This window comes from Rhyacophila brunnea, unplaced genomic scaffold (assembly GCF_057557595.1).
Source record: "Rhyacophila brunnea isolate RB1 unplaced genomic scaffold, BYU_Rbru_1.0 scaffold_4, whole genome shotgun sequence".
Taxonomy (NCBI): Eukaryota; Metazoa; Arthropoda; class Insecta; order Trichoptera; family Rhyacophilidae; genus Rhyacophila; species Rhyacophila brunnea.
Genome location: NW_028233068.1, coordinates 18,957,419 through 18,976,799, shown reverse-complemented (window position 1 = coordinate 18,976,799; position 19,381 = coordinate 18,957,419). Strand labels below are relative to the sequence as shown.

Genomic DNA, 19,381 nt, shown 5'->3' with positions numbered 1-19,381 from the left:
GTCCAGCGGTTGTTATGTCCAGCCCATTGTCATTTCATCTGATTACCGACATCTATCGTATCACATACTCTTGTCTGGTTCCTCATCTATTAGTTTCTTTTATGATCTTTACACGTTACGCACAGCATTCACCTTTCTACGCCACATTGCGCTACTCGTAATTTTTGGATTTCTCATACATTAAGAGTCCATGTTTCACATGCATACGTGAGCGTTGATAGCACACATATTTGTTGAACTTTACAACACTTTGCACTTCAGACACAATGGGAGGTTAGTTTTGAAGATACTATTTTTGGATTAAAAAAATATAATAATATATTATATTATTTTCTTTAATAGTTTTAGTATTACTTTCTATTGCTAGATGTCACTAGTAGCACTAAATTACCCTCCATAAACAGTGAAAAGTACTTATGTATTATTGAAATACCATATTATCTTTTATGAATGGTTTGTTAAAAAGGTATTTGAAATTATTAATATGAATTATAACTGACTCCACTATTTAATTTATTATTTTAATAGTTATGAATAGATAATTAAAAAGTGAATTTGTCAATCAGCATAGGCAAAAGTCATATTGTTCAAGTGTAGTTATATTACTTATATACGTATTTTATAACTGAATTCTCATTGTTATTACTTATCGACATACAGGTACATTCAAATAAATAAAAATATATTTACATTAATTTATTATTACATTAAATATTTCAACATTCAAGAGAGTACAGATTTCCTAATAGATTCACATTGTAGATTAAATATTTATATTTTGTAATTTTTACCAGTTGGTAGGAATGTAAACTTCAAAATATGCATTTTCATAAAAATATTATTTATTAAAAATGTTAATTGAATAGTAGGTACCTATGATAAGAGTCCACTATATTGGAAAAAAGACTTTGGTGTTTACTGACATTGAAAAAAATACTAAAATTGTGTTGAAATTATTGGTTGTTTGATAATATATAAAAAAACTTGTTATAAATAATATGAAGCAAGTAATTATAAAAAATTTAAATTTGAAAACAAGTATTGTGTACCCACCTTTGTTAACTAAATTTATTGATAGGCATTTTAAAAAAGGAAGATTTAGTTATAGCCATTTTTTTTCAATTAGACCAGGTGCCCTATGTTATAACTTGTGACATGAAGTCACCCGACGACATGACGTAATTGTGACGTAACCTCAATATACGCATCGAGGCGAGCCGCCCAAGCACACGGCTCACCATAGATATTATTATGCTGAAACACCTATTTGTGTATGGGGACAATGAATAACGCCAGTATAAGAGTAGCGTTAATTTCTCGAATGCTATTGACTCACTGCGGTGGTACGTCACAATGATGTCATATGACGTCATGTCGACCGGGCGACTTCAACTCGCAAGTTACAACATAAGGCCCCATGCTGACAGTATGGTTCAGAAACATGGTGTATGACAAAGTGTTGGGCCCATTCGACTGATACGGAATACGGAGATACAACATTTAGGCCACCCATGGACGAAACCCATATATAGTTTTGAACCATGCGATTTACTGAACTTATGATTTCGGTTCATGGAAATTTAGTACATAAGCATCTGACCGTGGTCATACATCGAGTGCCTCTTTACCGTGCGTTTAATGATTTGACTTCCAAATTTGACTGATTGCAAATTACATGCTTTGTACGGTGGAATAGTGCATCAAATTAGGCCATCTTAGAAATTATGGCAGACGACGAGTGAAGCATAACAAAATACTGTTATTTGGGACGCCGGAAGGTAAATGAAGAGGTGGTCGACCTCATAGGTATAAGGTGGAGGGATATTGTCGAGTAGGATCTGAAGATATTGTGAGTCTAAAGATTAAGAGAATCAACTTTGAACACATCAGGGTAGAGGCGGATGCTAAGAACATTTTTTTGTTAGAGTAACACCCTCTTTTTTTGCACGCTATTGGTATACAATTGATTTGCCATGCATTTTGGTTTACGCTTACTCCTGATTCACGAAGTTCGTTCACCCTCATTTGAACTTTGAATAGTGTTTTTAAATCCAGTTCTATTTAACTAAATACTTCTCTCCACACACGCGTTGTGTAATCAAACATATATTTTACATAATTATCTTGTAATTTCTATTGTCAATAAATCAGTTTAACAAAACAGTGTTCATCCTTCCAAAAACATTCCACCTCTATCTCTATCCCTCCAGAGCCAAAGAGCGGTTTGTCAGTAGGTACACAATGAAAAGTGAAATAAAATTGTAATATATATTGTTGAGTTTATTTTTTTAATTTAGAAAATTTCAAAAATTATCAGAGTAGGTACTGAGAGTACTTCCTATCGAAATTTATGAAAGAGTAGTGTTTTTCTTATCACACCGATAATTGCAAAAGCCGTTGCTAAAACACTTTTACAAATGATTGGACGATTGCCATGGCTGCCGATAGACGCCAACCAATCAATTATGTTTCCTTCAGATGTCTTGGACACCTTCCTGGATCCTGTAACAGCCAGAAGAAAGACAGCTTCTGTGGATCCTTGAGAGTTTCTTGCCAGTAAGGAATATTCTCCACTATGTTGGAGACCAGCTGATTCTATTGTCAGCGTTGCAATGCTGCAATCTTGCGACGAAGAGTTCTGAAATAAATAGCGATTCTTTAATTATTTCTATGCAAACTGCTAAATTGTATGATAAATACATGTTTTTCATCTAAGTACTATGTTTTCTCACAACATTAAATTATTCATTGTCCCAGGATTCGAATCTGGGAATCTGGGAAAATACACATTATTTTTCAATTTGTGTATTAATTAATCAGAGTATGGACCTAATAGATTGAGCAAGTGGCTGACACCCATTTCTCTAAAAACAAAATCTGTTAATACAAGTGGAGGCCCATAGTGATCTTTTTAGGATCTACATATTTTTTTTTACATTGTGTTTACATTTGTTTTTGCAAATCTCTTCACTTACTTTTTTTTTATATATAGGTAGATAGTTATATTAAATTATCTGGCTGTTTTTGTAGATAGATAGTAGAATGTCTGGTCTATTAATTTTGATGATGTATTCATAATCTAAAATAATGTAATGAATTTCATTTTTATTATTGTGAAATATTGAAATAATACAATAAATTATTTCGGCTCTCGTGGTGCCGTGCATAAGGAACTGGCCTTCCACCCGAGAGTTCTGGGTTCGTTTCTCGGTAAGGACACAATATTTATGTGATTTTCTCAAAGCCTGGATGTTTGTGATTGTATAAAATTACCAACAACCATCTAGTACGAAAAAGCAAGGAAATGGTTATTAATAATTCAAAAACAAAAAATCAAAATATGAAGAGGTTTAGTATACATATTTATGATTTTTTGTCTTCCATATCGTAGTCAAATTATTTGCTGTCTTGACGAAAACATGTTTATACCACTTGATGATTAAAATTAATTAATGAATATTATTTACTTCATTTTTTTATAAATATCCTGCGTAATTTAATATTGGGTCTGGCAAGTAAACATATTGTTTTTCAATTTGTGTATGAGACAGCGTAAGGACCTAATAGGTTGAGCAAATGGCTGACACCCATTGCTCGTAAAAACAAAATTTCCTCTACTCTGTAGAGGCCCATATGATCTTATTAGGATCAGACAAAGTAAAAAAATAATAATGTATCTATCATTTGACTTTCAATTATTTATTTTATTCAGTCACATCTGTTTTAAAATTTGTCTATAAAGGGTCTTACCCCGAAGATGTTTTGGAACTTTATAGTAGTTTAGAGGTAGAAATGAATGTAATAAATGATATATGAGGAACATTTACATCGAAATAAAGTTTTTATAAACCAGTTGAATTTTCGCTTAGATTGACAAAGTTTGAACATTTTTTTCTCAACGCAATAACACACAAAGGGATTTTATTATGATTTATATATTATTCATTTTTAAATTTATTATCCTTTCGCTATTACAACGAATCGCAAATTTCTCTTCTTACCGTAGCATTGTGGGCGACAATTTGGCCAGCATATTCTCCGAGCATGATGATGCGGTCGGCTGAAATCCAGAGTACTCTGGTGGCAGGTGGGTTTGCGCAAAATTCTGCTGAAAAGGTGGCACTTTCGCCTTCTGCTACCAAAACTGTCCGGTTTGGCGGGAATACAGTTGGTCCACCTGAAAATTTAAGAAATATTATATTAGTTTCAGACGATTAATTATACTACATCATGGCCCCCACAAGGGGGGGGCTGACAGGGCTCTAGCCTGGGGGCTCGGGCTTAAGGGGGGCCCGGCGTGGCGGACCGACCAGGCAAGTGAGATAAACACATCACAAAATTGCACTAATAGTAAAAAATGTCGCCTGCGGTGCTATTTCACATCAATCATACTAACATTTCAAAATTATGTTACTAGTGCGATGCAATTTTCGATTATTGTTTGTCGATATTCGACAAATCCACAATTCAAATAGGTGTATTAAAAATACAAAAAATCGCTATAAAATACCCTAAATTACACTATTTGTATTACACAACTGTAGATCGTCACACTGACTTTAACCTTGGCGATAGGTAGGGGCCCCGCCGAAGATTGTAGCCTGGGGGCCCGCTTCAAGATGTGGGGGCCATGTACTACACAAGTCACCAACTTGTTGAAATATGCACCTATAATCAACCCTTTGTAGCACGTGGAGTAAATCATCAACCTTTTCAAAGGTCAGCTAGACTATTTTTTATCAATAAAAAATAAAATAATTTATTAGATGTTTGTTATTTGCATATTATGTGAGTATTATGTGAATATTTACCAAAAGTTTATAACGTCCGGTATTTGATTTTCCGAATGCGAATTGAGAATCTTTGTCAAAGATCTTGCATTAGTCGGACACGGTAAATAGTACCTTTTGCAAGGGTCCATACATTATTATGACAATCGATAATAATATAAACCGTGTCCAGAAACTAGTATGTATGCAGTTCGCCGTATCACCGTGAAATGTTGTATCGGAAATTTGGTCGTATATTAAAAACCGTCCAACCTCTTTAGGTCGTATAGTACTGACATAAAATTAATGTCTAAATAAAACACGGTTCTTGTCAGTTTACAGGAAGCCAGTGGCAAACAAATTTTGAAAACTGCCGATATACTGGATTATTTGTTAGGTTAGGTTAGGTTAGGTTAGATTTTCATTCTTGAATTCATGAATTTTGCCAAAATCAGCTATGAAAATTGAATCAATGTTCATGTTGAATCTAATAAAATTGGAGACCGTATAGTATCTGGTCATCTCTTACCGATACGAAAGCTCACGGCGAACTGTGCCACGGTGAAATGTTTTACGTACAATTTACATGTAACCGTTGTAACTAATATAAACGGCGGACTCTCTCTCACTACTACCACTGCGTGGGTGACAATTATTTGTTTTATAATGTTATCTTAAACTATTCTCAAACAATAGTGTAAATGTAAACCCCTCTCTCGCTATGCTGTCTACACCACTGACTAGATCAGACTTTTAGTTTGTATAGATAACAAATATAATATGTACTCTCATGCACAGCAAACATGTCATGGAAATGTCAAAAACATGTCAAAAATTTGGTGAAACTACAACATGGTGAAACTAGAATAAACAGAAGAAAACTGTGAACAAGTCGACCCGTGACATCAAAACGCGGCTGCAAACTTTCTATAATAATAAATTTTAAACTATATCTTGTCTAAATAGAGGCAATATTGCGACGAGTCTAGACGAAACATTTCGAAGAAGCTTGAAAAATATAGTATCATATTGACCGTGTTTAGGAAAAAGGGCGTAACCCACACAGAACAAATTTTACAGGAGAGGCAAAAAACGTTTTTTTGAATGATTTTGGTTTAATATTAATAAAAAAAATAGGCACAGACATTGGGTGCATGATGATTGATGATTTGGTGTAATATCTTTTCGATCTACTAATAATTAAAGAAGTTATTACAGAAAATCATTAAAATTTAGGGTAAATGCTTTTTTCCTTACATTAAAATTTAATTAAAGCTCAATTAAAACCTGAATTTAGATAATAAATCGAGATTTGCGGCTTACTTCCTTTTTACAGAACGTGTATTTAGTTGTATAACATTGTTAATATCTAATAAAAGCACTTTTCGAAAAATCGAGGGTTACGTCCTTTTTCCTGAACCCAGTCGCTATTAATTATTATATATTAATTATAGTATGATCTACAGAATTTAATAACGATCGGTTTCGTTTTCCTCTGCTTATAATTACATACTATATTGCCAACTGATACAAGAATACATTATTTGCCAGCTGTTTACATAGCAATTTAATGAAAATAATTATATATAAGCACGCGAAAATAATTAAATACAATGTTCCAATAATATTATATATGAAAATTCAACCCTGACGGCTAAAATTATTAATTATGGAACATGCTTTGCCTACTGATTCTCTTACTGCTGGTTGTCCAAATTCGAAAGAAAATTTATTTGTCAAAGTAACCGAAGGATTCAAACAATTTTACTTTTCTGAAAATTATGTAATTACAATAATAAAACTAAGGAATTAATAACAACAAACGAACAATACGTCGCACCAGTATGTAGGCTATTGAACAAAATAGCTACTGAACGTAAAATGAAAATAATCGGCGCGCGTAAGTAATCGCAGTGGAGCGCGGGCCGCGGGTGGGCTGCGCGTCTATAGTTATTCTACGTCTATTTTTCGTGACGCTTTTGCGTCGGAGATCATGAGTAAAACATGTCCCATGTTAAAATCGAGAAATAATAACTAATAACGTTAAAACACAGAACAGGTAATAAATAAAATTCCGATAGGCTATCTATACCAATACAGTAAATTTTGACGCAGAGTTTTGAATGTGTGAGTGTCCTACTAAAATAAATCACGCATTATGGACGTGCAATAGTGTGTGTAATACACCAATATTAAATAGGCGTCAATGCATAAGCCGAGAGTTGTTGTCAGTATTCAACGTATGACGTATTCTTGACACGTGTTTAAATTTATCCCGTATTCTTCCTTACTCGACATCGGTTGCCTGCTGTTCCTTATCCGTTAGGTATTTTAGTTTCCATTATTTATAAGTTCCCTGATCAAAAACCTACATATCAACATCATACGTATATAATACGAATGATACGTATATTATACGTATATAATACGTAATAATATGTAAACACTGATAATAACGAATCCTCAGATTGTTTAATCTCAATTAAAATGAATAACATTGATTAAAATAGCATGCACCTACTACTATTATTAGATTGAAATTGATAAATTTAAACGCAGGTAATTATTTCGAATAACATGTTTGTCCGAAAGATAATTAAAAAAAAAACACTCATGTGTGGGGTGAATAAAATGCAAGTAACAGAACATTGTTTATGGCCCCAAACTTTTATTAATTATTGAATTAATACATAGTACCTACGACTGAAGATATTTTATAGAATTTAAATTATAAATGAGTGAATTAGGTCAGTTAGAATTTTATTTATTATTTGAAAAAAACGTCCAGGTACCTATCTCTTTTCTAATGATCTACATTATTCGATGATAAAAGAATACACGAACAAAAAAATGATTATACATAATACACTTTTATTTAGAATGTTACCAACACCATACGGTATCCGGAAATTTGTGTGTATGCAATTGGCCGTAACACAGTTAATCGTGAGATGTATCGGAACTACATGTTATAATAATATTGAAATCAATTCCTTGTCTAAATAAACCACCTAAAAATACGAAATAAAAAGTACTGAAATGCATGAGAAAGACAGAAGAAAATAGGTAGGTAAGTAAATTAGAAATACAATCGTACAGTATAATTTATATAAAATTCTGATAGGTTCTCAAATCAAGTAGTACCTGCATTAATTATTATATCTGATTCAGCGCTCGAAATGGAAAAATTTACGAACCGGAGCGCTCGACAGTTTTCTGAAGATTTTTGCATAGTAGAGTTATCAAAGTATCTATATGTGTTTTTTTCATAAAAATAAGTGTGTTAGATTTTCTATTATATGACCTCTACAGCTCAGACGGTAAAATTATTTATTCCACGAGACGGAGCGATAATTTTACCGATTTCACGAACAGGAACGGCGCTCCGGTGCGTTCCGGTCCATTTCGAGCCCTGATCTGATTACAATGACGGCGTTATTATCAAACATTTGATACAGATAAATATAAAACACTGTTCTTTAATCATTGAATCTAATAAAATTGTAACAGTACTGTCTGCAATGCTCCACGACAAACGCCTTTTTTATCTCTTTCCGGTAAGACAGCTCACGGTAAACTGTGCCACGGCGAAATGTAACACGTATAATTTACATGTAACCCGGTTATACGATAAATGAATGAATAATTGGACGATTATGCTAGGTTGTGGGTTCAACTTTCGATTGAAGAAATAGTTTTTGTGACAATCATTATTATAAATACACATCTACAAAGTGATGTTTATGCAATTTATTAACTTATGCATGTAACCTAAAAATTAGTCTCGTTTTACCTCTACATTCTTCAAAATGAATAAAAATGAGTGGTGAGTTACAAAGCCTTCGGAAATCTGATCCGACACAAACAGTCCGTGTTAGACGCAATATGAATATAAACGTTGCTCAACATTTTTGTAGATTTTTTAATATTCTGACAAAAATGCCACAGCACTGGTGGTTGTTTCAGAATGTCATATGTAAGTAAGTTAATGTGTTGCATGTAAAGTTCGTGCTTAATTTGATGAAATATTGCACGTAGCTTGTTGGGGATTTAAGACCGGTCTTCCGGGATTGTTTCAAAGTTTAGTTGACGTTTGTTTTGGTTGGTCTTGCGTCAGTTCTAGTTGAAAACAAAGCTACGGACATCCGTCGCACCTCGGGGGTTGGCAGATCAAAAGCTTTCCTTTTAAACCGCGAGAGCAGAAGCGACCAAGTTTGGTTTGTGAACTTGTTTTATGAACACGTAGTTTGTATGTAAAACAGCTAGAATTTTAAAGCGACTATACTTCATCAATACTCAGTATCGGCAGCGATTCGACAAACAAATATTGTTTTTGAATAATACAATCATATACACTAGAACCAATTTTTGCGTAGAGTACCTACACATTTCTTTATACCTAAATTATCTGATGGACGCAATTATTATTTACACTTTAAGTATATTTATAACAAAAACCTGTAATTATATTAACATCAAAAGAATGAAAATATATTGCGTTTTTCTGAAAGCTTTGCTTTTGGAAATACTCTTGCTTATGAAATATGAAAGATATGAAATCAAAGTAGAAAATTAAATATATAACTTTCTAAATTATAATTTGAAGCGATTTTAAATGATCGATATGTGGTGTGGGTGGTCGGTAGAGTACGGAAGCACAATACACATATATATATACACCTATATATTATATATATTAATATTACATTTGGTCAACTAATTAGGTCCATACTCTGGGTCTAAACACAGATTATAAAACAACGTGTGAATTTTCCGAACCCGGGACCCATGACATTATAAGCCTGACGAGTAACCGCTGGGCCACTGTGGGCGCCGATGTACTTACTGAAACGTTAAATAACTTTATTTTTCTTGAAAGCTTCTGTCAAAAATGTTTATGAGAGAATCTAAAAAAAGCAGTAGATTGTGTTTGCGGCGGAAATTACGCCCCTCACAGCGAAACAGCATAATTTTTCGAAAAGTTTCACAACTTTGTAAATATGGAGGAAGTTGCTAAGTTTTTAGAATAGTTTTTCTTTTATCCGATTATTGCTCAGACATACATCGCGAGATAACTTGGAAAATATTTGGTAGACTTAATTTAATAACTTATTTGTACGCAATGCTCAGTATGAATATTTATTATTATTATTGAATTTATTCTCAGGTTCATTCGTATGTATCGAATAAGCTCTTGAACGCTCTACTGCAGTGCTTCCCAATCTTTTTCGCACGACAGCACGCTGAAAAATAACTATCTATCGCATTTTAAAAACTTTTAAATTGCCCAACATTTATTTGCGTTCGAGATTTCATTTATAGTACTTCCGGGTAAAGAATAAAGAACCCTTTTTTAAATTATCCATATTGATAATTACCATCATATGATATAATATTTTTGGAAGTTACCTAACACAAAAAATTGACTATTTATGTTATCGGGCTAAATGCAAGGAATCGCGCGGCTTACATTAATTTACAATTACACGCTTTCATTTTATTGTAAGAATGCCATTTTTTGCGTGTGCCGCGGATTAGTAGTTGAGAATCTCTGCTCAAAGACATCGTTTTCCAAACGAAGTTTTGCGAAGAAACACGTATTAAAACTTAAAAAATGTGTACTAAAACTGCCTCTGTGAATATTGCACATTACATCGAATGTATAGCTACCTAGTTATGTCTCGACTAGACATGTAATATTTTTCTCTTTTAGGATTTATTGAATTTTTACTTAAATCAGCCGAATAACTAATAACTACATGTATTTATTTGGTGTCCGTGATTTCGATGCTGTATAAAATTATCGGTTCAGATTTTTCCATGCTCTGAGTTGCAGCGACGTCCCTAGACAGAATGCCGCCCCTAGGCAGCGCCAAAATGCCGCCTCATTCTTTATACAGTAATTTTTATCATCCTTTCATGACTCTAATATCTAAGAAATGTGTTGTGGATACATTACTAGCAAAATTGAAAATATAGACTGTAATTATTCGCAAATCTGCTCGTATCGTTAATGGTCACCAAGGACGCTGAAGGGAAACGGAAGTAAACTAGACATCGCGAACCCAACAAAAAAATTACAGTCCTGTTAAACCTTTTATTTTAATTAATACATTATGTTTCCAACCAGTAAGCTGAATTTTTAATGGAAAGATATTTTCGTTATCACTAAGTTTAAGTAGCTATTTTTAGCCTCGATTTGCCGCCCTTCGAGTAACTGCCGCCCCCAAGCGACGCTCAATCTGCCTACCCCCACTGGACTTAACTGCTGAGTTGGCTTTGAATATCAAGAAGCAAATAGCTGTTAAATATGTGTTTTAAATAAGTACAGTGGCGCGTTTAGTGCTACAGAAACCCGGCGCATTCACTGATTACATTAAATAACACATTTTTTGTATATTTTAATAATTGCATGAATAATTTGAATCGCTTCGAGGCGCCCGTTTTTGATGAATGGGTTGCGTCATCTGCGCTAAAGAAAACCGCCGCTGTTCACAACTTCAAATTTACTTACATTTGAATCCGAACACACGCTATATTCGTCAGTGTGAACGTTCTCAGCAGGGGAACGTGTGTGGATTATGGAGACAAAAGCCAAAGCCTAATTTAAAGTTGGTCGTGATAAAGTAAAGGATGCACACACAATGTAAGAATTTTCAAAAAGACTGTGTTGCACTATTAACTACAAATTGTAGAGTTAAAAATTCAGTAACAATGTCACGTAGTGTAAAAACTAAATTTAAAGAGAACATTGAGGTATCGTGGATTATTATGTTCAATAACAAAAAAAAATACTACTATTCATTATCATCACCAACGTTCCCTCTAATTTTTCGATTGTGTGTGCGGATCATTAACGCATCTGAGCAGTGGCGTAACTAGGGTTGAAACATGACGTCAAAGACTAAGAAATGTAGAGGACCCGGCACATAGGTGGTCATCGATAAACACTAAAATACGTATCTTCTTTTCGTATACTTTCGCATGCGATAGAACGGGACGATATAGTGATCCCGCTCGACGTAAAATTTCGTAAAATGAGTCGAAGAATTGTGCATAATAATATAATATGATGGTTTCGTGCATTCGAGCAAAACTAAAATCTAGCAAAGGAAACTTTCTTTTACAATATTTTTGTGTGAGGGGACTGTGGGGGGGATGAAAACATGTGTGCGGACACCTTTTGTTAGGTGTACGCGCGCACACCTTACAGGGATCATTGATCATCACCCGGGGTCTGTCCACTGCTGGATGATGGGTTTCCTATAGGTCTTTCCACTGTTTTCGGTCCCTAGTTCTGCGCAGCCATGCACGTTTTCTATTTTAATTTGTACGATTTTTTAAAAGTGTTAAACTACAAACATAAAGTTTGGATTATAAATATCTAGAAGGGTTAACTTGAAATGTTTATACCACACCATGGTTTTTTCAGAAGACTTTTTATTGTGATTAAATTAGTATTCATAGAAAAAATAATATGATATGCCATGTCTTATTGATACTGAAATAATATGGCGACATAAACAAGATTGAGACCTGTTTTCACATATCTAATATATAAAAATTAATATTTGTGTGTTTGTTTATTCGTATTTAATGCGCAGCCATACCGTTCATCCGATTGCGATAAAACTTTGTAAACTTATTGCTTGCACTTGCGGAAAGAGTATAGGCTATACTAATATATAAAAATGAATGTCTGTCTGTCTGTGTGTCTGTCCCGTATGCGTTCCTATACCATTCATCCGATTGCAATGAAATTTTGGTAAGTGGTTGTATGCATACCCATAAAGGTTTCTGAATTAGAAAAATCATCATCTTCTTCTTCTTCTTCATTATATTTTCTTTTATTCGTATGGTTCCTATACCATTCATCCGATTGCAATGAAATTTTGGTAAGTGGTTGTATGCACACCCATAAAGGTTTCTGAATTAGAAAAATCATCATCTTCTTCTTCTTCTTCATTCTATCTTCTTTTATTCGTATGGTCCCTATACCATTCATCCGATTGCGATGAAACCTTCATCAGTTGTTGTGATAACACCCGCAATGGTTTTTGAATTAGTACAACCATCTTCTTTTTCTTCTTCTTCTTCTTCTTCATTATATTTTCTTTTATTCGTATGGTTCCTATACCATTCATCCGATTGCAATGAAATTTTGGTAAGTGGTTGTATGCACACCCATAAAGGTTTCTGAATTAGAAAAATCATCATCTTCTTCTTCTTCTTCATTCTATCTTCTTTTATTCGTATGGTTCCTATACCATTCATTCGATTGCAATGAAATTTTGGCAAGTGGTTGTATGCACACCCATAAAGATTTCTAAATTAGAAAAATCATCATCTTCTTCTTCTTCTTCATTCTATCTTCTTTTATTCGTATGGTCCCTATACCATTCATCCGATTGCGATGAAACCTTCATCAGTTGTTGTGGTAACACCCGCAATGGTTTTTGAATTAGTACAACCATCTTCTTTTTCTTCTTCTTCTTCTTCTTCTATTCTATGTTCTTCTATTCGTATGCGGTCCTATTCCATTCATCCGATTGCAATAAAATTTTCGTCAGTAATTGTGCCAACAAACGGAAAGGTTTCTGAATTAGTACAACTATCTTCTTCTTCTTCTTCTTCTTCATTCTATCTTCTTTTATTCGTATGGTCCCTATACCATTCATCCGATTGCAATGAAACCTTCATCAGTTGTTGTGGTAACACCCGCAATGGTTTTTTAATTAGTACAACCATCTTCTTCTTCTTCTTCTTCTTCTTCTTCTTCTTCTTCTTCTTCTTCTTCTATTCTATATTCTTCTATTCGTATGCGTTCCTATTCCATTCATCCGATTGCAATAAAATTTTCGTTAGTAATTGTGCCTACACCCGCGAAGGTTTCTGAATTAGTACAACCATCTTCTTCTTCTTCTTCTTCTTCTTCTTCTATTCTATATTCTTCTATTCGTATGCGGTCCTATTCCATTCATCCGATTGCAATAAAATTTTCGTCAGTAATTGTGCCAACAAACGGAAAGGTTTCTGAATTAGTACAACTATCTTCTTCTTCTTCTTCTTCTTCATTCTATCTTCTTTTATTCGTATGGTCCCTATACCATTTATCCGATTGCGATGAAACCTTCGTCAGTTGTTGTGGTAACACCCGCAATGGTTTTTGAATTAGTACAACTATCTTCTTCTTCTTCTTCTTCTATTCTATATTCTTCTATTCGTATGCGTTTCTATTCCATTCATCCGATTGCAACAAATTTTTCGTCAGTAATTGTGCCAACACCCGCGAAGGTTTCTGAATTGGTACAACCATCTTCTTCTTCTATTCTATCTTCTATTCGTATGCGTTCCTATACCATTCATCCGATTGCAATGAAATTTTGATCAACTGTTGTGCTCACGCCGCAAAGGTCTCTGGATTGTTACAACTATTTTCTTTTTCTTCTATTCTATCTTCTTCTATTTGTATGCGTTCTTATACCATTCATCCGATTGCGATGAAATTTTGACCAGTTGTTGTGAGCACGCCCGCGAAGAGTTCTGAATTAGTACAACCATATTCTTCTTCTTCTATTCGTATGCGTTCCTATACCATTCATCCGATTGCAATGAAACTTTGGTGAGTTGTTGTGCCCTTGCCTGCAAAGGTTTCTGAATTACTACAATCATCTTTTTCTTCTTCTATTTGTATGCGTTCTTATGCCATTCATCCGATTGTGATGAAATTTTGACCAGTTGTTGTGCGCAAGCCCGCGAAGGTTTTTGAATTAGAACAACCATCTTCTTCTTCTTCTATTCGTATGCGTTCCTATACCATTAATCCGATTGCAATGAAACTTTGGTGAGTTGTCATGCGCATGCCCACGAAGGTTTCTGAATTAGAAAATCATCTTCTTCTACTATTCGTATGCGTTCCTATACCATTCATCCGATTGCGATGAAACTTTTGTCAGTTGTGTGCGGTTTCTAAATTATTATTATATAACATACAAAGTTTGTTGTTTGTTTGTTCCATCCAATTTTGATTTTTTTTTTACTACATATTTATAACATTAATAACGTTTTCATATTTTGGATTCGATTTTAATTTAGTGTTCTTATGTTTGACCTTTACTCCTATTATAATTATTTTCATATTGCCATATTGTATTACACAGATATTTTAATATTAAAGAAATAATTACCTCTTATTATTTTTCAAATATCTAAGATAAATATAACCACGAAGCGACCCCGTGCGAAGCCGGGTACTTCAGCTAGTTATTTATATAAATTTAACTTTAAATTTATATATTTACACTTACCAAACATTACAAAATACATTTTCAAGAGATTAGATTAGGGATTTGAGAAATAAGGTAATTAGATTAATAGGAATATTAAAATTTATTTAGAATCAATAAATATCTGTTAGGCGCCGAGCATATACAATCGGGCGCGCGACGCGCTCGCGCATTTCTTCAGTTTGGGCGATGAATCACCAAGGAATACAATAGAGCATACACAGCGTATGAAGAACATAACGCCTCGCGCGCCTTATATTTCAACGCACACAGGATTCAGTGCGGCGTCTTTTGACGTCATAGCACGACAATAATATGAAAATACATTGGATGTGACCAGCGAATGGGACGCGACGGTCTCTAATTTACTCGGCTGTTGTGAGCGTTGTCGTACAGGCGCGGCGGGCGCGAGGCGTCATCGATCGACGGGCGAAAAGCAATTATTTAATTACAGAGAAGTCATTGTTTTATTTTATTCCGTGTCATTATATTTCGCTGGTTGAACAATGTCGTCGTAAATATTTATTACAAGAAATAATATAATATTTTTATTGCTTTGTTATGAGAGACGCTGTAAAAGTAATTGTTTTGTGCTCCATGGGCCGCTTATTACATAGGTGAAGGGTAATGCGCGGCGAGAGACGTTGATTATGGTTATGAATAAACACTGCATACGCGGACTTCACCCGCTCGACGCGTTCTATGAGCGCTATCGCTTAAAGTCACTTGTTATGAATTTTTGCAAGTAATCTTTTCGAGTTTGGATTTGTTGATTGACATACGAGTCTTTCTGGTTGTAAAAAATAGGATGCCAATCATATTCTTATATATATATATATAAACTGAAGAGTTATCCACGTCTTTCTAACCTGTTTTCACCTCATAGTATTCCCTATTAAGAGGTGTAGATTGTACAATGAGTTCTATTAGTAGCCAATATAGACATCTAATAATATTGCAAATGAATTACTAGTCACAATATATTTTTTGTATTATTTTAAGCGTAAATAATGTTAATATGAATTATTGACGATAAAAATTAGGACGATTCATTAGGCAGGACGAATTTAAATATTTAATGTAGTCTAAAATATCAGGTGTCCAATTATGATTATGGAAAAAAAGAAAAATGACGTATTTTGCATAAAAATCCAGGTAAGTTATTCGTAATAACAATTATTATTATCAATTCCGCCTGCGCTATATTCGTCTCCGCGGTTTTTATTTACCGACGAAGGTTTTTTCATCAATTCAAGAGAGAAAGAGAAGGAGAGAGGGAGAGAGAAATTCACTTTTCCGATTTCGATATCTCTCCGCGAGAAATTTTTCTTTCAAATTACGTTACGAATTTCTTATTCGTGGATCTGCGAGTATATTTTATGATAGCCGAATGGATATTTAAAGACAGACGTACTCAACGGTGATTTTCAATTTATTTTTAAATCAATTTAATGGCGTTAACTTGGTTTTACCTCCACAACCATCCGCATCTCCACATCCGTTATGCCGGCGTGTATTTAACTATGTTAACTGTTAATTCTTACTGGTAAAACATAAAAAGAGAAAGGAGGAAAATGGGGGTCTTGAAGAACTGCAAATGTACGTAAACATAAAATGCGATCCACGGTAGGGCGCACTCGAGACTATAGTGACACTAACACGGGAGTTCTATGGGAACTAGTCTGCTAGTGCGGATGAAATTCAAAGTAGGTACTCACCACCCATTTCCACGTTGAACATGCCCATTAAAATAGAATTTCAATGAGATTATACAAAATGAGGAATTTTTTGTTGCTTTTGGCAACTCGAGCGATATCATGTAGCTATTGAAGATTCAATCAGGTACAGCGAAGGAGACGTAGAAGTGGAAATATTTTATGTTAAATAAAATAAATTATTATCTATGTTATTAAATAAATAAGTGTGAACTTTTAATGTTTCCACAGCGAGACAAGACACATAAGAAAATTAAATGTTATACAACTAACCACGGAGAACTAGAATTATTAGCATAGATGCCTTGACCCCCCATGAGGATTCGTTACGAAAAATCGCACAGGCGTAACGGTCACAATTGTAGCGGGGCCGTTAGACACTTCAAACGGCCGCGAGCCGCGCGCCCCGCAATTTATTTTGATAATTCCATAATTAATAACAAATTTCAAGCTATTCTAAGTATTTTTAGAAGTTGTTTAAAGTATTTTTATTACATAAAATAGTATTCTTTTAAACCTCGCGATCTAATGTTTTAGAATATAGTCATATTTCAGTACATTCATGTGCAGTAGTGTTAAGATTTTTTAGATTTATTAATTTTTAAATGCATTTATAAAACCGTTAGGAAAATTTATGTTGACATTATTATAGTGAAATATTTACGATAAAAAATATTTTTATAATCTCTGTGATCCCAAATTTTAAAGGAATTAGGCATTTTATTATTCAAAAAATGGGCAAGATTACCACATTTGAAGATAATTCTAAAGATACTGATTATAAGCTATGTCTTTGACCATTCAAATGTGATAAAACATCCTACGAATAATGATTGTTTTATAATAATTATTGACCTAAGAATAAGGTAGTATTTCTTTGAAATACGCCATTTCAATTGGCGTTTCCCAGTGGTTAGGCTACAACATACGGCCGTAGCCATAAATTAACAAATATAACTGAAGTAGGGAGTAAGAACATGTTAAAGCGCGTGTTTGAATATGTACCGGACCGAAAAAATAAACCGTCAATTTATCACAAAATAATTAAATCATACTTTCAGTATGTATTGGAATGTTAATTTGACTTTAAGAATGTATTCTATGCAGAGCCTTTTTATTCGTATTATATACAATGCTTGTATTAAAGATATAACAAACGATATGCACGACGTATGTTACTGAAATTGTTACGGGAAGATAATATTGCTACAGCGTTTATAATGTAATATTGTAATAACAAGAAATGTTGCCTACGCCGTTGTATTTGAAAAAGGAGAGCAAAGAAAATTAGCGCAGACGAAGTTCCGGGATTTTCCGAGAATCCCAATTCGATATAATATTTCTTTTGATCCGGAAGCGGATATTATTGAAACAGGCGTTATCACAAAATCGTCTGTCATCTCGAGACGATGGGGATGGGCGAGGAGGGAGTTCAAAGATTGGGGATGATTTATTAAATGGAAATTTAAATTTTAAATTGACTGATATACATAGGTAGATACTCACTGAAACAAACAATATGCTAAGCAGTTTGTAAGAAGTGTCAAATTTATCTATATTTTTTTGTTTTTATATAGCGGTCTATTTGTAAAAGTGATGGGTAAGTATTTGAATAAATACGACATGGTTCAACTATAATAATATATTCAAGAAATTATAAAAATACGGTATACAGTCAATTAATGCATAATAAAGTTAAATAAAGGATCATGTATTTAATACAATTAATTTAATAATACTATATTATATATTTTGTATTCGTATGTAACAGTATTATTAATAGACAACAGCTAAAGATACGTCCGTCGTTAAAATTGACCAATAGTTAAAATTTGTCGTAATTAGTATGTCACCTCGTAGCATAGTGGTAATGCACGGATCAGGGCGTAAACCTGGGAGACACGGGATTCGATTCCCTGTCGGGTTTGCTTACTTTTTTTCAAAAAAGATTTTTTGTATTGTTTAAATATATTCTCTCAGAAAGTGTTTTTCAAATTTATATAGGTATGTTTAAAGATACGTCATTTAAAAAATGAAACTACTCATTTTAAAGAGATATTAAGTTATTTCACTTTCCACCTATATGTATAAATGATTGTTTATAGTTGATATCTTTTTTTATGACGGATTAAGTGATGGATTTCTGGCGGGAAGTTTGATTATTAAATATAAACAAACATTGATAATTACATTCGTGTTACATTCATTTCATTGTTTCATCAAAATACTAAATGCTAATTATAAGTAACAAAAGAAATTTCTTATTACAATGATTGCTAAAAAATCACCCATTTTGAACAGTGTGTCACGGAATTAATGACACCAAAAAGAATACGTTAAAAAATAAATCGCATTACTTCAAAATCCAATCGTCAAGAAGCTAACTGTCTTGGGTCGAAGGAAACACAGCGAAAAAAAAATAATAAAAATAGAACGGACAGGATAGAAGAGGTCTCTGAATTTTTCGCAGAGCAATTTTTTATAAGATTAGGAAAAGAAAATCAGCCGGCGCGCGTTAGAAATTTTCACGCCTCCCTTGAGGCCTTTATAATTTACTATACACTGTGTTTAAGAACGAACATTGGTCATAGACTGATGAATTTTTTGGAGT

General features: G+C 33.6%; 1 protein-coding gene across 1 annotated transcript in view; it reads right to left on the bottom strand.

Annotated features, from left to right (window-relative positions):
• Positions 1-2,238: 2,238 nt before the first annotated feature.
• The window catches only part of LOC147067041 (hemicentin-2-like), a 200,251-nt gene continuing 183,108 nt past the window's right edge, over positions 2,239-19,381 (bottom strand). Inside the window, exons 9-10 of the mRNA XM_085954479.1 lie at positions 4,002-4,177; positions 2,239-2,638 (exon numbers count right to left, since the gene is read on the bottom strand). Coding sequence (XP_085810605.1) covers positions 2,339-2,638; positions 4,002-4,177 — 476 coding nt within the window. The 3' untranslated portion in view covers positions 2,239-2,338. The remainder of the gene's footprint in view (positions 2,639-4,001; positions 4,178-19,381) is intronic.